This window comes from Vicia villosa, unplaced genomic scaffold, assembly GCF_029867415.1.
Source record: "Vicia villosa cultivar HV-30 ecotype Madison, WI unplaced genomic scaffold, Vvil1.0 ctg.000177F_1_1, whole genome shotgun sequence".
NCBI lineage: Eukaryota > Viridiplantae > Streptophyta > Magnoliopsida > Fabales > Fabaceae > Vicia > Vicia villosa.
The window spans coordinates 952,623-969,161 of NW_026705051.1; the positions used below are offsets into that span (position 1 = coordinate 952,623).

Sequence of the window (16,539 nt, forward strand, 5' to 3'; positions counted from 1 at the left end):
ACCCGTGGTGAAAATGGTTACGGTTCGTACAGTGTTAGCCGTAGCAGCCTCACGAGATTGGGAATTACATCAAATGGATGTGCATAATGCATTTTTACATGGAGACCTTGAAGAAGTTGTGTACATGAAGCCTCCCCCCGGATTTCGTCCACAAAGTTCCGACACAGTATGTAAACTTAATAAGTCCCTATACGGACTTAAGCAAGCGCCTCGTTGTTGGTTTGCAAAGTTGTCAGCTGCTCTGAAACACTATGGTTTTCTGCAATCTCGCTCTGATTATTCACTTTTTGTCTTACAAAAACCTGGGGTATACATTGTAGTGTTGGTGTATGTTGATGATCTCATTATTGGAGGTGATAATCATGATGCTATCACTGATTTTAAAGCCTATTTACATGATTGTTTTCATATGAAAGACTTGGGGATCCTTAAATATTTTTTAGGCGTTGAAGTGGCGCGATCCTCAGCTGGTATATTTCTTTGTCAACGTAAATATACTCTAGATATTATAGCCGAAACTGGGCTTATGGGAGCTAAGCCATCAAATGTGCCAATTGAACAGAATCATCGGTTGGCACTCACTACAAGTGTGTCGTTTCCTCATCCAGAACAGTATAGGCGATTAGTAGGACGCCTGATTTACTTGTGCTTTACCAGACCTGAGCTTTCATATTGTGTGCATGTTCTCTCCCAATTTATGCAGGAACCTAAAGTAGATCATTGGGAGGCTGCTCTCAGAGTAGTTCGGTACTTGAAAGGGGACCCAGGTCAAGGTGTTTTATTACGAAGGAACTGTGACATGCAATTGTCTGGTTGGTGTGATTCCGATTGGGCCGGCTGTCCTTTAACTCGTAGATCTCTTACCGGATGGTTTGTTTTCCTTGGCTCTTCTCCAATTTCCTGGAAGACTAAAAAACAGCAAACTGTATCTCGTTCCTCGGCTGAGGCTGAGTATCGTTCTATGGCAGCTATAACAGGAGAACTGAAATGGTTAAAAGGTCTTCTTTTAACTCTTGGTATTTCACATCCTCAATCTATGAAAATTCACTGTGACAGTCAAGCGGCGCTTCATATCGTCAAGAACCCGATTTTTCACGAGCGAACTAAACACATTGAAGTGGACTGCCACTACATTCGTGACGAATATCTTACTGGGAATATTGCACCAACTTATGTTTCTACTCAAACACAACTAGCAGATGTCTTTACTAAGGCTATTGGGACCACTCAATTCACTTCCTTGTTAAGCAAGTTGGGCATATGTAATTTACATGCTCCAACTTGAGGGGGGGGGGTAATGTAATTATTACAGAAGAAATATTTTTAAAAGAAAATAAATAGCTGTTAGTGTGCTAGTTGTCCCATATTAATACCATATAATTGCTCTCTATTATGGTCTAGCTGTAAACATAGGATATTTCCAAAAGTATCAATTTGTATAGCTTAATTTTAGGAGAGGGATTTATGAGCCTCTTTGTATAAATATTTTCCAGATCAATGCATACAGGACAGATCAGAAAATTCTGTCACTGATTCTTTCAACTTTCTACTCATTTTTAAAATTAATGATATTTATTAATTATTAACAAATAATTGGAAGTTATATGTGAAAAATGGTTTTTCTAAATGTCTTATTTTATGGCTAATTTATTTTAATTTTTCTACTAACCACCTCCATTTAGGGATGGCAATGGGTTGGGTCGAGTGCGGGTTTCACACTACTCAAATCCGCACCCGAACCCAAATCCAAATATTATTCGGATGACAAAACAACACCCACGTTCACACCCGTTAAATTTCGAGTTTTTTTAACCCAAACCCGAACCCATAACAAAATACATTTTTTCTACAATTTTCCACAATATATATATATATATATATATATATATATATATATATATATATATATATATATATATATATATATATATATATATATATATATATATATATATATATATATAATAAAAAAACGGGTGTGATTTCGGATTTCGGGTGCGGGTTTTATACTACCCATATATATATATATATATATATATATATATATATATATATATATATATATATATATATATATATATAACCATGGTATGGTGTGTGTCAGACACCATGGTTATTTTCTTACATTACCCTCATCCTCACCGCATCATGCAATTATGTTTTCTTACATTACATTTTTTTTGTCTCCTTCACTTTATTTTATTTTATATATGAAACATGAAACAATTTTATATAACCCTCACCACACCATGCAATCATTGTTTTCTTACGGTACAACAAATTCGATATTACCCCCCTCCTTACCACGCCATGCATTTGTCGTTTTCTATTTTCTTACATTACAACAAATTCGATATTATCATCCTCCTCACCGCACCATGCATTAATCGTCTTTTTAATACATTACAACAAATTTGATATTACCTTCCTCTTCACCATGCAATTATATTTATTTATGCATTTGGATGTGTTTTTCATTTGTAGAAATGGCATTTACAAAATACCAATTAACAAATAAATATATTTTTTCAATTTGTATTGACTTAGAAATTTTGTTATAATGAGAAGAATAAACATACATGAAATTAAGATATTTTTTAATTATGTTGTTCAATTATTCATTATTAATAATTTTTGTTATTACTAATTAGTCTCATTGTTCATATATAAAAGTCTTTATTATTATTATTATTATTATATTTAATTTAATTAACATTTGCTAATGCAATGTTTCTTAATTATAAAAATATTAAAATAAATCTATTTTTCCTATTTTATTATTATATATTTTTATTTAAAATAGTTAAGTGATGTAATTTCTACTATAAGATGGCATTGTCAGATATTATAAATCTAAGATTGGAATTTGAAACAATTCATTACTCTAATATATTTTAATTATAATATTTTTATAATACTAATTATTAGTCTCACAAAATTATACACGATTATTCTGTGCATCACACGGGCAAAGGTCTAGTAGTAAAACTAAATGATATAAATATAAAATCATTTTTAAATATAATAATTTGAAATTAATTTATCACAAAGTTTTTGTTGATAATGATTAAATAAAATAAGATAGATCAGGTCTATTTTTTTTTAATAATTTATTTTAAAATAAATTAAAATTTTAAATATTCATACCCAACTAAAACTCATTTATACATAAAAATTTAATATAAAATAAATAATAAATAGGAATAGTGCGTGCAAAGAGAAATATTTAAATTGTTAAATACCTTTGAAATTGAGGTAATAGTGCAGACATTTTATTGAAAAATTTAGAAAAAAATATTAAATAAAATAATTAAATAAAACAAATAATAATTAAGTAAAATTATGAAAATAATTCTACTTTTAAAGCTAAAATTTGCTTATATTATATAACAACTTTTAGACATAAGTAAAAGTACTAATAAATACCTAAGTTTAGGGTAAAATTTGTTAAAATTAATTAAGAACGTGTATATATAAAATATAAATAAATGTAATAAATTAAAACTTAAAAGAAAAATTGTTTCACAAATCAATAGAACTTCGTTATAGGTACTAAATAATTTATTTGATGTTAAAAAGTATTTCAAAATAATATTAAAGTAAAAAATACATGAAAGGAGGCATAGGAGATACAATGGAAGGGTGATTCTCTATGATATAATTATTTGAGAAGCACAATAGTATTTATTCAAACAGTTTAATCCAATTAAATATAGGAATTTCTTATGCCGCTCCTATATGGTGAAAAATATTTCTGAAAATATATATGAAGACGAAAACATGATCAAACCTGGTGTTGTAGTCGAGAAGATAATGGACGCGTGAACGCATATTTTAAATTCACGTACAGAAGAGTTGTATACGGAGAATGTGGTACACTTCAGGATCCTGTGTGGCGAATATCCCGATTTTCTGAAATACGTTAAATCTACTATCCTTGAGCAGGTGAAAGAGAAAATAGTGTGTGCTTGGACGGACCAGGTTAGACATTTGGGTTGCACAACAACCAACAGAGTCTCGAATCCGCACATGCGACGTTGAAGAAATGGTTGGGTGATACCAAGGGAGATATTTGTATAGAATGGGACACGGGGAACCAAATGCGCCAAAATCAACATAATGAAATTCATACCACGTTTGGTAGAGCAAAACTGTGGCAGAACACCAGTTTAAAGGCAACATTCTCTACTCGCAATTGATTTTCAACATATCCCAACGATATTGAATTTTATTTTTTATGAAGCGAAGCGGCCGGATACAGCGGGACCGAATCGCTCATAGCGTGGGTGTACAATTAGAAAAGCTTAGGAGCTTCTATGTGCTAGTCTTATTTATAAAAAGATGTTATCAAAATGTTGAGACGTTCTTAACTACCCGTTTATAACAATATATAACGTTGAATTTCTATTGAACTAGCTATGTAATTTCAATAATTTATGATGAATCTATACTTTGTTGCTTTGATTTTAAGGATTTTGTTTCTCCTGCCCGACATGTTTTAGAACATGCACATCCAAAATCACATTTTTTTTAAGAAAAAAAAAAGTGTCTTCGAAAGTGCACATATGAAAACACATTGAAAGTGCATAAGCAAAATCACCATGTTTTTTAAATAAAAAATACGTACATCTGAGGATATTTTGGTATTTTTGACAGAATGATGCTAAGATCTTGCGGGTTCTATGTACAATTCTTACCGGTCCTTACAAGTCCAATTTGATTTTAAAACATTTGGTAAATGTAAACTCCAATAACCCCTATGTTATGTTCTGTTACAACTTCAGAAATAAACTTCAATTAATTAAAAATTCACATCAATATTTTTTAATTGCCCTATAAGACTTTAAAAATTGTGTCAATTATGGGATATAAGAAAAATTGAGTCCAAGAAAGACTCAATGAAGAACTTTAAGTTGTAAGAATATGAGATATAGTAAGTTTGATGGTGAGGAACTTTCAAATAAACATGACTCTATGCTGATATGTTGTTGTCACACATACTAAGCATAAATGAAATATGTGGCCTAAAATACCATTAACCATCATTCAAATTATTAATATCACAATTTATTAAGGGTTGGTATTCAAAAACATTTCATCTTTAATGAACAAAATTACTCATAGTATGTGCTCAAACAAAAAGCTAAGAACTAAAGCCATAAAGTATCATTAAATAAGGTACAGCGCAGAAAAACAAAAATCTGAGGTCAAAAATACCACTGCCGATGCTGCTTAACGATTTGCCTTAGCTACTCTTTCGATTTCATCTTTTTTCTTGATCGCATAACTGAAACAAAGTATAGTATTTAGCATCCAGTCGCATAATAAAATAAACAAAACGAAATAGATAGACTACGTTAATAAAAAACGGCTTTTCAGTGAATAGAATTTTAATAGCACACCTGTTGGAAGAACCTTTTGCTGCATTAATAAGTTCATCAGCCAGACACTCAGCAATTGTCTTAATATTTCTGAAAGCAGCTTCACGTGCTCCGGTAATTAGAAGATAGATGGCTTGATTAACACGGCGAAGGGGTGAGATATCCACAGCCTGTCTTCTCACAACTCCAGCAGAACCAATTCGGGTTGCATCTTCACGAGGACCACTGAAGAAGAGCAGTGCATATACAATGATTCAGATTTAAAAATTTATATTTCATTCGTAAAAGTGCACGTCATCACTATTACTTGAAACAACAAATAATAACCAATACATAAAAACAACATGACATACTGAATCCACAACGCAGCAAGCACATCCTAGTTTAGGAAAACAAATATTCTCACTATATCCTCCACGCCAAACCAGACACAACCAAATAAAACCATCATTCAAACAGTCAAAATGCTTCATTACAATAACAGCTTAACGTTATTTACAAGTCTTTCTTCTCAATCATGCTATTAGAAAACAACAAACTCTAAACAAAGTTGAGTTTAAAGAAAGAATGGCAAATGATTCACTCAAGACAATCATAGCATGAATATGTACACATACATGGTGTTCAAGGATAGCAACAAACTACAATTATAGACACCATATGAAAGTTACTTGCAAGCCAAGCAACCAATCATATAACTAACAAACAGAATTTTAACTAACTTCTTAACCAAGGTTTAAAAAAACGGTAACGGTCGCGTAAAGGTTTTTGCGATTTCGGTCGGTACAAGTGTGATTGCGGCCGTCGCGGTGTGAACTAACCATAATTTGTTCTTTAATATAAAAAACGGTGATAACGAATCAGTATCGGTACTCGCAAAAACCGTTTTTTCGCGGCCGTTTTTGCGGCGCGGACCTTTTTTTAAAACCCTGTTCTTAACTAGCTTCTTCACTTCTTAACTAACTTCATTAGGTAATACATGTCATGACAAATGAAAGATAAGATGTTTATCTTTATAAAAAAACTAACATATCAAATTAGCTATGTCTCTCATCCATATTTCACAATATCAAACAAAATCTAACAAGCCATCAAAAACACAAGCAAACATATAAATCTAAACTCACAGCAAATCCTACCTGTTGATAACAGCATCAACGATAACCTGAATCGGGTTCTGATCAGTAAGCAGGTGAATAATCTCCATGGCGTGCTTAATGATTCCAACCGCCTTGAGCTTTTTTCCGTTGTTCCTCCCGTGCATCATGAGAGTGTTTGTAAGCCTCTCAACAATGGGACACTGAGCTTTCCTAAACCTTTTCACTGAGTATCTACCAGCAGTATGTGGAACATATGTGGCATGCTTTGATGCCGAAACTCCAATGTAATCACCCAGAGACACATCAGAAACCTAACCCATCAAAAATAACAAAATTACAACAGACGAAAATAACACTTCAAACAGAATTTACCTAATAATTAATGATTAATTTATCATCCATAAACTAATTATCTAAAATTGTTCGAATTACATAATTTACATAATCTAAATACAGATCTTAGTAAAATTGAAAGGAAAAATTGAATAAAACCTGGATGTCATCGAAGCTCCAGCGGTTAAAGAGTTTGACTTCGATCAGGGAAGGATCTGAAACTACGACAGGTTCTTGAACAACTTCAGCCATGGCTGCAAAAAGAATCAAACAAAGTTAGTTACCAAATCGAAAGAGGAATAGATAAGTATAATGAACAAACTTCAGCTATGGTTTCAAAAATAATCAAACAAAGTTAGTTACCGAAATCGAAAGAGGAATGGATTGGGAACAAGCAGATTGTTGTGTGAGAAAGGTGTGGCAAAATCAATCTGCGGAAGAAGAGTCAAAACCCTGGCATTGGGGTTCATCGATCAATTTCACATAAAAAGATCCAAACCCTACCCAAGTAAACTTATGGGCCGGCGGCCCATTAGTTTTGTTTGAATGGAAAAATAACAAATAGTTAGGCTTAATTATAATTTTAATCCTCTAATTTTTTTATCAGTTTTAATCTTTCTATTTTAAAATCTAAATTTTTAATGTTTTTTAATTTTTTATTTTATTTTAGTCCTTCTACCGATTTAAAATCAATTTTTTGTGACATGTCATTGGTTCTCATGACATATCATTATCACATTTGACTAAATTTAAATTCAATATTTTTTAATAATATTGTTATTGATGCTAACCAAATTACATTGTAATTAATAATAGTAATAATAATATGAGAAAATGGATGATGCATGTAAATTATTTTTATACTATCAATTAATAATGTATTTTGTCAAATCAGAGTGTAAATTTTAAATTACTTGTATGATTTAGCACTTTAAAATATTCTGATTAAATGTTTGTGTAATCTAATATATGTCTAATAAAAGATAAGACATTGGAAATCTCCACTAAACTCTTCTGAAATCATGTTTAAATTAACTTAATTTGAAAGGTATTATCGATTAATTACGCCAAGTTGAATAGTAGAGGTTTGGCTATTAATGTTGTTGATGTGTCATGTTGGGAGAACATTTCACGTACATAAGAAGCTGGAAAGACACTTCCAATTTCAAATTCTTCTCTTTGTTGTTTTACCCATAATTTCTCTCTTGCTTCTATGGACATTTCACTTTCCTCAATGCATTGAGTAGTGAAAAGTCACATTAAGAGTTAGAGTGAGAATTTTGCAATCTTTAAAACTGATTCTTACCACACAATTCAAACTACCCCTAATCAATCACCTTCTTCGAAAAACTTGAATATACTAAGCTTCCATATCTGTCTCACCCTACCCACTGCCAAACACACTCACCGGATATATTCGTACCATCACCATAGGTAAACACATTGGTTAGTCGTTTTGTTGTTCTTCAATTTTCTCCTTTTCTTTGTTTTAAATGTTGTTCAGTCTTTGTTTTTTGGATTACCCATGGATTTTGTTCAGTCTATGTTAAAAATTGTTGAAAGTTTGTTCAATCTCTGATAATCTTTTGTAGTTGTCATGGGTGTTGTTCAATGATTGATAATGTTCCATAGCTGCCATGGAGCACTCATTACGTTTAACTATATGGAAAATTCATGTAGTTTTGTACTCTGATTAGTCATGTATATTGTTTAATCTGTGTTTAATATTGTTGATAGTTGCATCATGTTCTGTTTTTGACAATGTTTCAGAGCTGTAATTGAAGTTCACACTTTTAAATGTATGGAAAATGTGATATCTATTTAACTTGGCATTTAAATTTGTTCAACGTTCTTTGATCTTTTTTGTTGTTTCGGTTTACATACCAAGCTAATGACACGCTCAATGGAAGATGTCAGGGATATAAATGACTCCAAATACTTATAGAAGATTGATGTTAGACGTAAAGATTTACGGGAGTGTCACAGATGCCTCTAACAAAGAGCACTTGGAAATGGTTTTGGTTGATGCGAAGGTATGATTAATATGTCACTTTTAAAGCAACACACACACACGCACACGCACACACGCACACACACACACACACACACACACACACACACACACACACACACACACACACACACACATATATATATATATATATATATATATATATATATATATATATATATATATATATATATATATATATATATATATATATATATATATTTTGAAGTTGTTTATTACCTTTTGATCGTATTTGTGTCTAATGTCTATTGTTTATGTTTGATTTTTTTAGTCTAGCATGATCCAAGTAATTGTACCACCACATTTGGTTTCAAAGTACAAGTCTACGCTTACAGTTGGAAGTACCTACATCATGCAGAACTTCAAGGTTTCCTATAATGGTTTCTCTTTTAAATCAACCACTCATTGTTTCAAGTTGGTATTTTATGGTTCAACTTCTGTAAAGATTACATATTTTCCCGACATCACTGTAAACCATCTCAACATATTTAGTTTGACATCCATACTTAAGGGAAAGTTTCAACCTAATGTATTAGTTGGTGAGTTAGTCATATAAATTTTTTGTTTTTGATTTTTTAATCCAGACATTTTTTTCATCCTTACATTATTGAGTTTATTTAAACGTCTGTATTTTGGATACTGTGGGTGTATTCTGATATGCATCTCCAAATATATTGAATATACGTTCGAAGATACAACTCCAAACTAAAATTAAGTATAATATGGGTGACTCACTCATTTACGTTCAATTTGTAGAAAATTGGTGCGTCCGAAGATGCATCTCCGAACTCTAGAGACATTTTTGAATTTTTCCCAAGAGTTTGGAAAAAGATATAGAGGTGGGAAAAGAAATTCCCCAGTCATTATTGCTGTTACCAACCTTAGTTTACTATTATTCAAAGCCGGCAAAAGAATAATGCAAGCTAGTTAGGTCAAAACATAATTCTTAAAGAAATTTTAGACCTTTTAAAAAATGTAGTATTTATTAAGTATAATTATAACAATATTCAATTGAAGGTTTAGGATCTGTTTTATTCAAATTAGAGGAGGGGATGAGGGAGATTTTAATGGAGGAAAAGAAAGGGGAAGGGACGTGAAAGATTTTTTTAATCAAATAAACGTTTGGTTCAAAAGAGGAGATGGGAGTGGAAGAGAGAGGAGAGAAATTTTATTAATACTAGTGGGAAACCCGTGCGTCCTCACGGGTTCTGGTGTGGACCGCGGATATGTCATCATATTGATTTTGAAATTCAAATAAAATATATATAATTTTAATTTAATTATAAAATAGGAAAAAAAATAGTCAAAGATAAATATATAAATTAATTAAAGATAAATATTTAAATGAAAGACATATTTTTAAAATAAATATAATATTGTATCAATTGTTCTATTTTTAAAGAAAAACATCAATAAGAAATATTTCAAATGTTCATATATTATCTTAAAAATTGTTGTAATTTAAATTAAAAATTATATTAAAATAAAAATATTAGATACATGAATAACTAAAAACTAACACACTTTTATTGTGTTTGAATTCATACATTATTTTAAATATATTTACTTTTATTTTATTTGATTGTACAAATAAAATAATAACCCGTGCGTTCACAAGGATTTTTGCATGGTTACCCGTGCATTCATACATTTTTCTAAATATATTTACTTTTATTTTTTTTAATTGTAAAAAAAATAATAGCTCGTGCGTTCGCACATATTGTTGTATGATTACCCGTGCGTTCAAATGGTACTGATGTGTTACTCGTGTTTTGGCACAGATACAAGTGTGTTACGCGCATTTGTTTTAAAAGATATAATAAAAATGAAAAAAAGAGACTAAATTGCCTAATAAAATTAGTTTATCATTTTTAAAAGAGCTAATAAATCAGTTTCTAAAATTTTTGTCGTATATAAAAATATTTGAATCAACAGTATAATTATTGTTTTGAAATTTTTTATTAAAAAAATTAAATCTATAGTAAATTTTTTCCTGTTATTATTCAATATTTAAATCAATATATGGGGATCATATCAGTACCCATACATTCGCACGGGTACTGATACGCACATTTATGAAAAATGTAATAACTCATAGATTCGTATATTAATTTAAACCTGGATACCCGTGTATTTGTCATAACCCATGGGTTATAAAAACAAAGATGGTCACATATAGTATAAAAGTAATGATAAATCTTATCTTCTTCTAATTTATTATTTTATTTTAATAACAAAGACTCATTAGAACTGCATTAGAACTATAAAAAATTCAAAAGCAATTGCATAGAGTATTGCAGCATTGATAGGGTTGGTAAATCTGAACACTGAGACTGCTAAAATCAAATATAAATTGTAAGATGCATTATCACAAAAACGATGCATGTGCTTCTGCTATGATGATAGACAGTTGAAGCAAAGACTCATTTGGAATGCTATAACTAAAAGAAGGCAAGCATAATGTTCTAAAATAGTGGTCAAATGTATGTAAGGTTAGTGATAAACACATAGCTCTTATTTAGTGTACCTTGTGTAACACCCCAAATCTACCCGGTAATTATAATAAAAATCATAGTATAAATTCAAAACAAGTTCATTTGAAGTATCACATATTCGTCATTCAAAAACAATTATGGCTCATTTGCCTTCATATTGATACATAGCACGTAACTTAAAATGGACAATTAAATCATTATGAAGGCAAATGAGCCATAATTGCTTTTGAATGACGAATATGTGATACCTCAAATGAACTTGTTTTGAATTTATACTCTATTTTTTATTATAATTACCGGGTAGATTTGGGGTGTTACATTAGTGGTATCAGAGCATGGTACTAAATAACCGAATTAGTAGAATTAAGCGGTATAATTAATTAACCGAAATTAATTGAAAATTGTAGAGGTAATTAGTATATGTTAGTAGGTGATCGCGATTGGCTTGTTTTGTGAATTATGATGAGTATGTTGTGTTGTTATTTTCTTGTGAGTTCTCAGTGATATGTATATTATTGTTGTTTTATGCGAAGTTGCAGGATGTTTCAGCGACAATGTATACCTCTATTTATTGGTATAACGACGATATAGGCTTATGCCTTTTGTGACGATGATGTTGTTGTTATATGTGTTTGTTGCATTTATATACATATGCATTTTTTGGCGATGGCCTGGATTGGCAAGTTAGTGACGAAGACTTATGCCTTGATGCCTCAGTTTAACTGGCAATTGGCGATGGGGGCTGAAGCCCTGGGTACCTCATGCATGTGCATAGTTGTGTTGCATTTTGAATCATTGTGAAGTTAATGTCGTTATGAGTTATTGTGGATATAAATTGTGTTGGTTTGAGTTGCGGAATAATTATTGTAATTATTGTGATAATTGTTATTGTCGATGTTTGTTATAATTGTTGTTACAAATTGTTGCTAAAGTTGTTGTTATAACTGCTTTTGCTAGTTGTTATTATAAATGTTGTTTGGAAGTGGTGATTATTGTATGATTCCTGTCTAATATATTGATTATCATACTTTTGTTTATATTTTTTGATATCTCACCCCTTCTGAATGATGTTTCCCTACCATGGGAAATTGACAGTTACTCAAGATAGCGGTGGAAGTTTAAAGTGATTTTATGAAGTCTTTGCTCGCTGTTATTTGAGTTGGTGTCTTGCTCTGATACGTAGCACTCGAGGGGATAAAGCGATTGTTTTATTTATTATTTTGTTTGCTGAATTTTTAAGTGAATTATGTTTTAAATTGTAACTTAAAGTTACTGTGCAATGATGCTACGACTTGATTTGAATATTTATGAAGTTTGATGATTCCGCTGAGAGTTAATTATTTAATTTGAAACAAAGTGATTTTTGAATAATGATTTAACTGTCCGTTTTAAGTTACGTGCTATGTATCAATATGAAGGCAAATGAGCCATAATTGTTTTTGAATGACGAATATGTGATACCTCAAATAAACTTGTTTTGAATTTATACTCTGATTTTTATTATAATTACCGGGTAGATTTGGGGTGTTACACCTTGCAAGGAAATTATTGATTGCTCCTGAATCTTGTAGATACGTTGTAGGCACAACGATGTGTATGTCAGTCCCCTATCAAAGAATGAAAGTACAAAGCCCATCAAAAACCAAACTATTAACTTCGTGGGAAAAAATATTAACATAAGCAGATGAATTCATTTAACCACTGTATTCTCCTAAATTTACAATTATTGAGGCCATAATCTGATAAAATGGTGCCACTTGATTCTCAGATAATAATCTCAAAGGAGAAGCAAGAGCAAAATCAGTGTCACATAAGTTGTCGAATCCACATAAACACATAAGTAACTGTTGCAATAGCACTTAGTTTCAACCTTGATCTTAACAACAATTTGTTTATTGATTTACCAAGAATCCAAATTTCCTCCAACAGACACAGTACCTGGTCTTATGACGGTGCATGGTAAGGCCCAATATCAAAAACATTCACTATAATAACAATATTTTTCCTAGCATTTCCCTTATTAAAGCTCACAGCAAACAAAAGGTTCAACAGTCACAGAAGTCACAACTTCAGGCCAACGGTACCGAGCAATCACACACTCAATACCGAATTAAGCCACTAACAGATCACAAATGACTCATCACCAGTCCTCTTGACATCCCTGCATCATAACACAAATTGGTTCAACAAAACTGAAACAATTAAACCAACGCTCATCAGAATCAAAATCGGCTTTTGTAACAGAATTTACATATCAGGGAAAAAAATGAGTGCACATATAAAAGATGGACAAATAAATTTAAAGTCAAATGTCTACTTGTGGGGAACCAAATTATTAATCATATCATGATAATGTTACAAAATGTGGCGAAATAATCTATTATGTATTTTGGATTTAATGCTTCTATAACTGATGGATCATGCTTGATGAAATTGTACAGGCCAATGCAGGCAATGAGAGGAAACCATATATTTTATCAGTTCCAAATCTCTGAACCATGAAAAGACAAATCAAGATTATCACTGATATCAGAACAATTTGATCTGCATATCAGAACAAAAATCATTGATTAATTACTATCTTAATTCATAAATTGTACCTAAGTCTTAAATCATAAATCAAGAGCACCTACTCTCAGTTATACTGCTAGCAGCTTCCTTGATACCTCCCATGGTGGATAATACTGTAACAAATTGAAGAACATTATGTGTGATTGTAGCACTCGGATATCAATATTCGATAAGGCTTGTGACATTACTAACCGGATATACAAGGGGTGAGAACATCGTCACCGATAACCATGGAAGTTCCCAGCAAAGTAGCAGATAAGAGGAATATCTTCATAAAGTGACTCTTCTCAAGCACAATTTTAAGGTTGGAAGTTCTCATTTCACGGCGGTTTGGCAATTTCAGCTGGTAATTAGACACCTGTGTGTCATCTACTTGGTTATATAACCATTTAGCAAAGAGACGGAATGTATCAAACCTAACAGTTATACCTTAGTAATTAGCAATAAGTCTTTATGTTGCTTATTGAAAATGGCCCTCGCATATTCATAGAGCTCCAAGTCAAGATCGTTAAGAGACCTTATTTGTTGGAGAACCTCTTCAGGAACTTGATGCCGAGCCTGTAAAAAATCAACAGGGATATGATTTAATCTTGTGAAGAAACTAATATCACATAATCATAAAATTTCCAGCTAAAATTAACACATATGTTCATGTTAATTTCTTCTGTCTCTCTCTCCGTATATACTTTCTCCACCCGTGCATGTCAACCATAAAACGGTGTTCCTTATAAGCCACAGTAAAGGAGAAATCAAATAGGCATATACATATTAAATACAGTAAATACCAAATATAAACATAAATCAAAAACATATCATTACCCATTTGAAAATCACCTTCCTATCAGGACATCACAATAAAATTTGGTAGTATTATCAAGTGCTGCAATAACCATGAAAGGAAATTTAATAGAATCATAAAACCTTTAATCATACGACGATGAACCAAACAATCATTAGGAAGGTTGGACTGTGACAAGGTTATCATCTTCAATTGTTTTCCCGTTGAACTGTGACAGTGATTTGATCCAAAATAAAAACTTTATAAATGACATACCTCTAATATCACTTCTGCTTCATGACCCAATTCCTTTAATGTTTTCAAAGAAAAATATAAAACTCTAAACCTGCAAAAATTGAATAAGGGATCTGAGAAAAATGTTTTGTTCATAATCAGGTTACAATGGTATTTGTTCATAACCCTAAAAGTTTAGATTTATGTAATCTATAACCAACACGAAAACCCTAAAATGTGAAACCAACACCGACATATCTACATAAACAAAAAGCAAAAATCTCTTACCACATATCAATTTCTGTAACAATACCATACTTTGACCACTAAATAGCCAATCTTCACTTTCTTCATTCTCTCTTCTTCTACAAAATAATATTTGTGGTCAATCTTGTAAGCTTCCGACAGATCTACACAAACAAAAAGCAAATATCTGTTACCACATATCAGTTTTTGTAATAATACCATAAGTTATTATCAGGGTAGTAGAAGATGGAGAGAGAGAGAAGAAAGAAGAGGAAGAGGAAGAGAAGGAAGTGAGAAGAAAGAGAGAAGAAGAAGAAGAATAGAGAGAGAGAGTGAGAGAGAGAGAAAGTATGGAGAGAAATTGAAGGGAGAGGTTATAGAACCAATGCTTCTGAAACGGTATAGCAGTAACTTTGTGAAGTGTGTAAGCTACAGTAACACGCAGAAAAGTAGACAATATTGTCATTTAGTTGGAAACAAAAAGTAATATCATAACTAAATAGCAGCTGGAATATATTAATTGGTGTATAACAAAACAAATGAGGTAGTTAAAACATAAATGGTTAGTTAGATAGTTAAGATAAGGGTAGAAAAAGACAACAAAAATGTGAAAAGTGCTAATGTGGCAATTGCTAACCAAAGGGCAGTGTGGAATTTTCCAGAACCATAAGAGTTCTTATATGGTAGATTTTACATTTTTATCCTTATGATCTTATAATGATCTTATATAAGTGATATGACTTTTAAAGGTGAAAATTCATAAATATATTTTTGAAAATAAAATTTGTCATATTAAGTGATTAAAAAATTTATAACTTAGCATATAATGTTAAAAAAATTGAGTTCACTTAATTCGTATTATAACTCTCTGATACAAGTTAAACTATGTGTTGATTACAATTTTTAAAAAACAAAAAATATTTAAAATTTGATATAAATAAAATATAATATAATACATGATCAAATTAGGAAAAAAAAAAGCCAATATAAATAGACATAAAAATAAAAATTATAAAAAAAAATAAAGAAATTGCAATGATAAAAACTTCGTTCTCTTTTCCCTCCTTTACTTTCCTTTTTTAAAATTGAATCAAATATATTTTATTATAAATATTTCATCTTCTCTCTTCCATCTACCTCGAATCAAACACATTAAGAGAATATAACATTTTTCCTAATTATTTTGTTATTTATAATCATAATACCAATAATAATTAAAAAACTTATTTTAATATTTAGCATAGATCTTATTATCTTGGGTCGATCATGCTCGTATGACACTTCCAATGGATTCTTCGACAGACAACTTCAAATTGAAATATGTTACTTTATTTTTATTTTTTTGAGTAAAAATGTTACTTTATTTTGT

General features: G+C 31.0%; 1 protein-coding gene across 1 annotated transcript; it reads right to left on the bottom strand.

The window, feature by feature from the left end:
* Window positions 1-5,051: 5,051 nt before the first annotated feature.
* LOC131624981 (small ribosomal subunit protein uS7-like) lies at window positions 5,052-7,331 on the bottom strand. Its single transcript, XM_058895897.1, has 5 exons — window positions 7,178-7,331; window positions 6,974-7,068; window positions 6,521-6,792; window positions 5,403-5,606; window positions 5,052-5,287 (listed from the first exon to the last, which is right to left on the bottom strand). The coding sequence occupies exons 2-5, from the start codon at window positions 7,064-7,066 to the stop codon at window positions 5,233-5,235; spliced, it is 624 nt and encodes a 207-aa protein (XP_058751880.1). The 5' UTR covers window positions 7,067-7,068; window positions 7,178-7,331; the 3' UTR covers window positions 5,052-5,232.
* Window positions 7,332-16,539: the final 9,208 nt, after the last annotated feature.

Excerpts from the sequence above, each read along its gene's own strand:
- LOC131624981 (XM_058895897.1), bottom strand. The coding sequence starts at position 7,066 with ATGGCTGAAGTTGTTCAAGAACCTGTCGTAGTTTCAGATCCTTCCCTG. Across the intron at positions 5,607-6,520 it reads GTTGATGCTGTTATCAACAG|TGGTCCTCGTGAAGATGCAA; the intron begins GTAGGATTTGCT and ends GCTCTTCTTCAG. Across the intron at positions 5,288-5,402 it reads GCAAAAGGTTCTTCCAACAG|TTATGCGATCAAGAAAAAAG; the intron begins GTGTGCTATTAA and ends ACTTTGTTTCAG.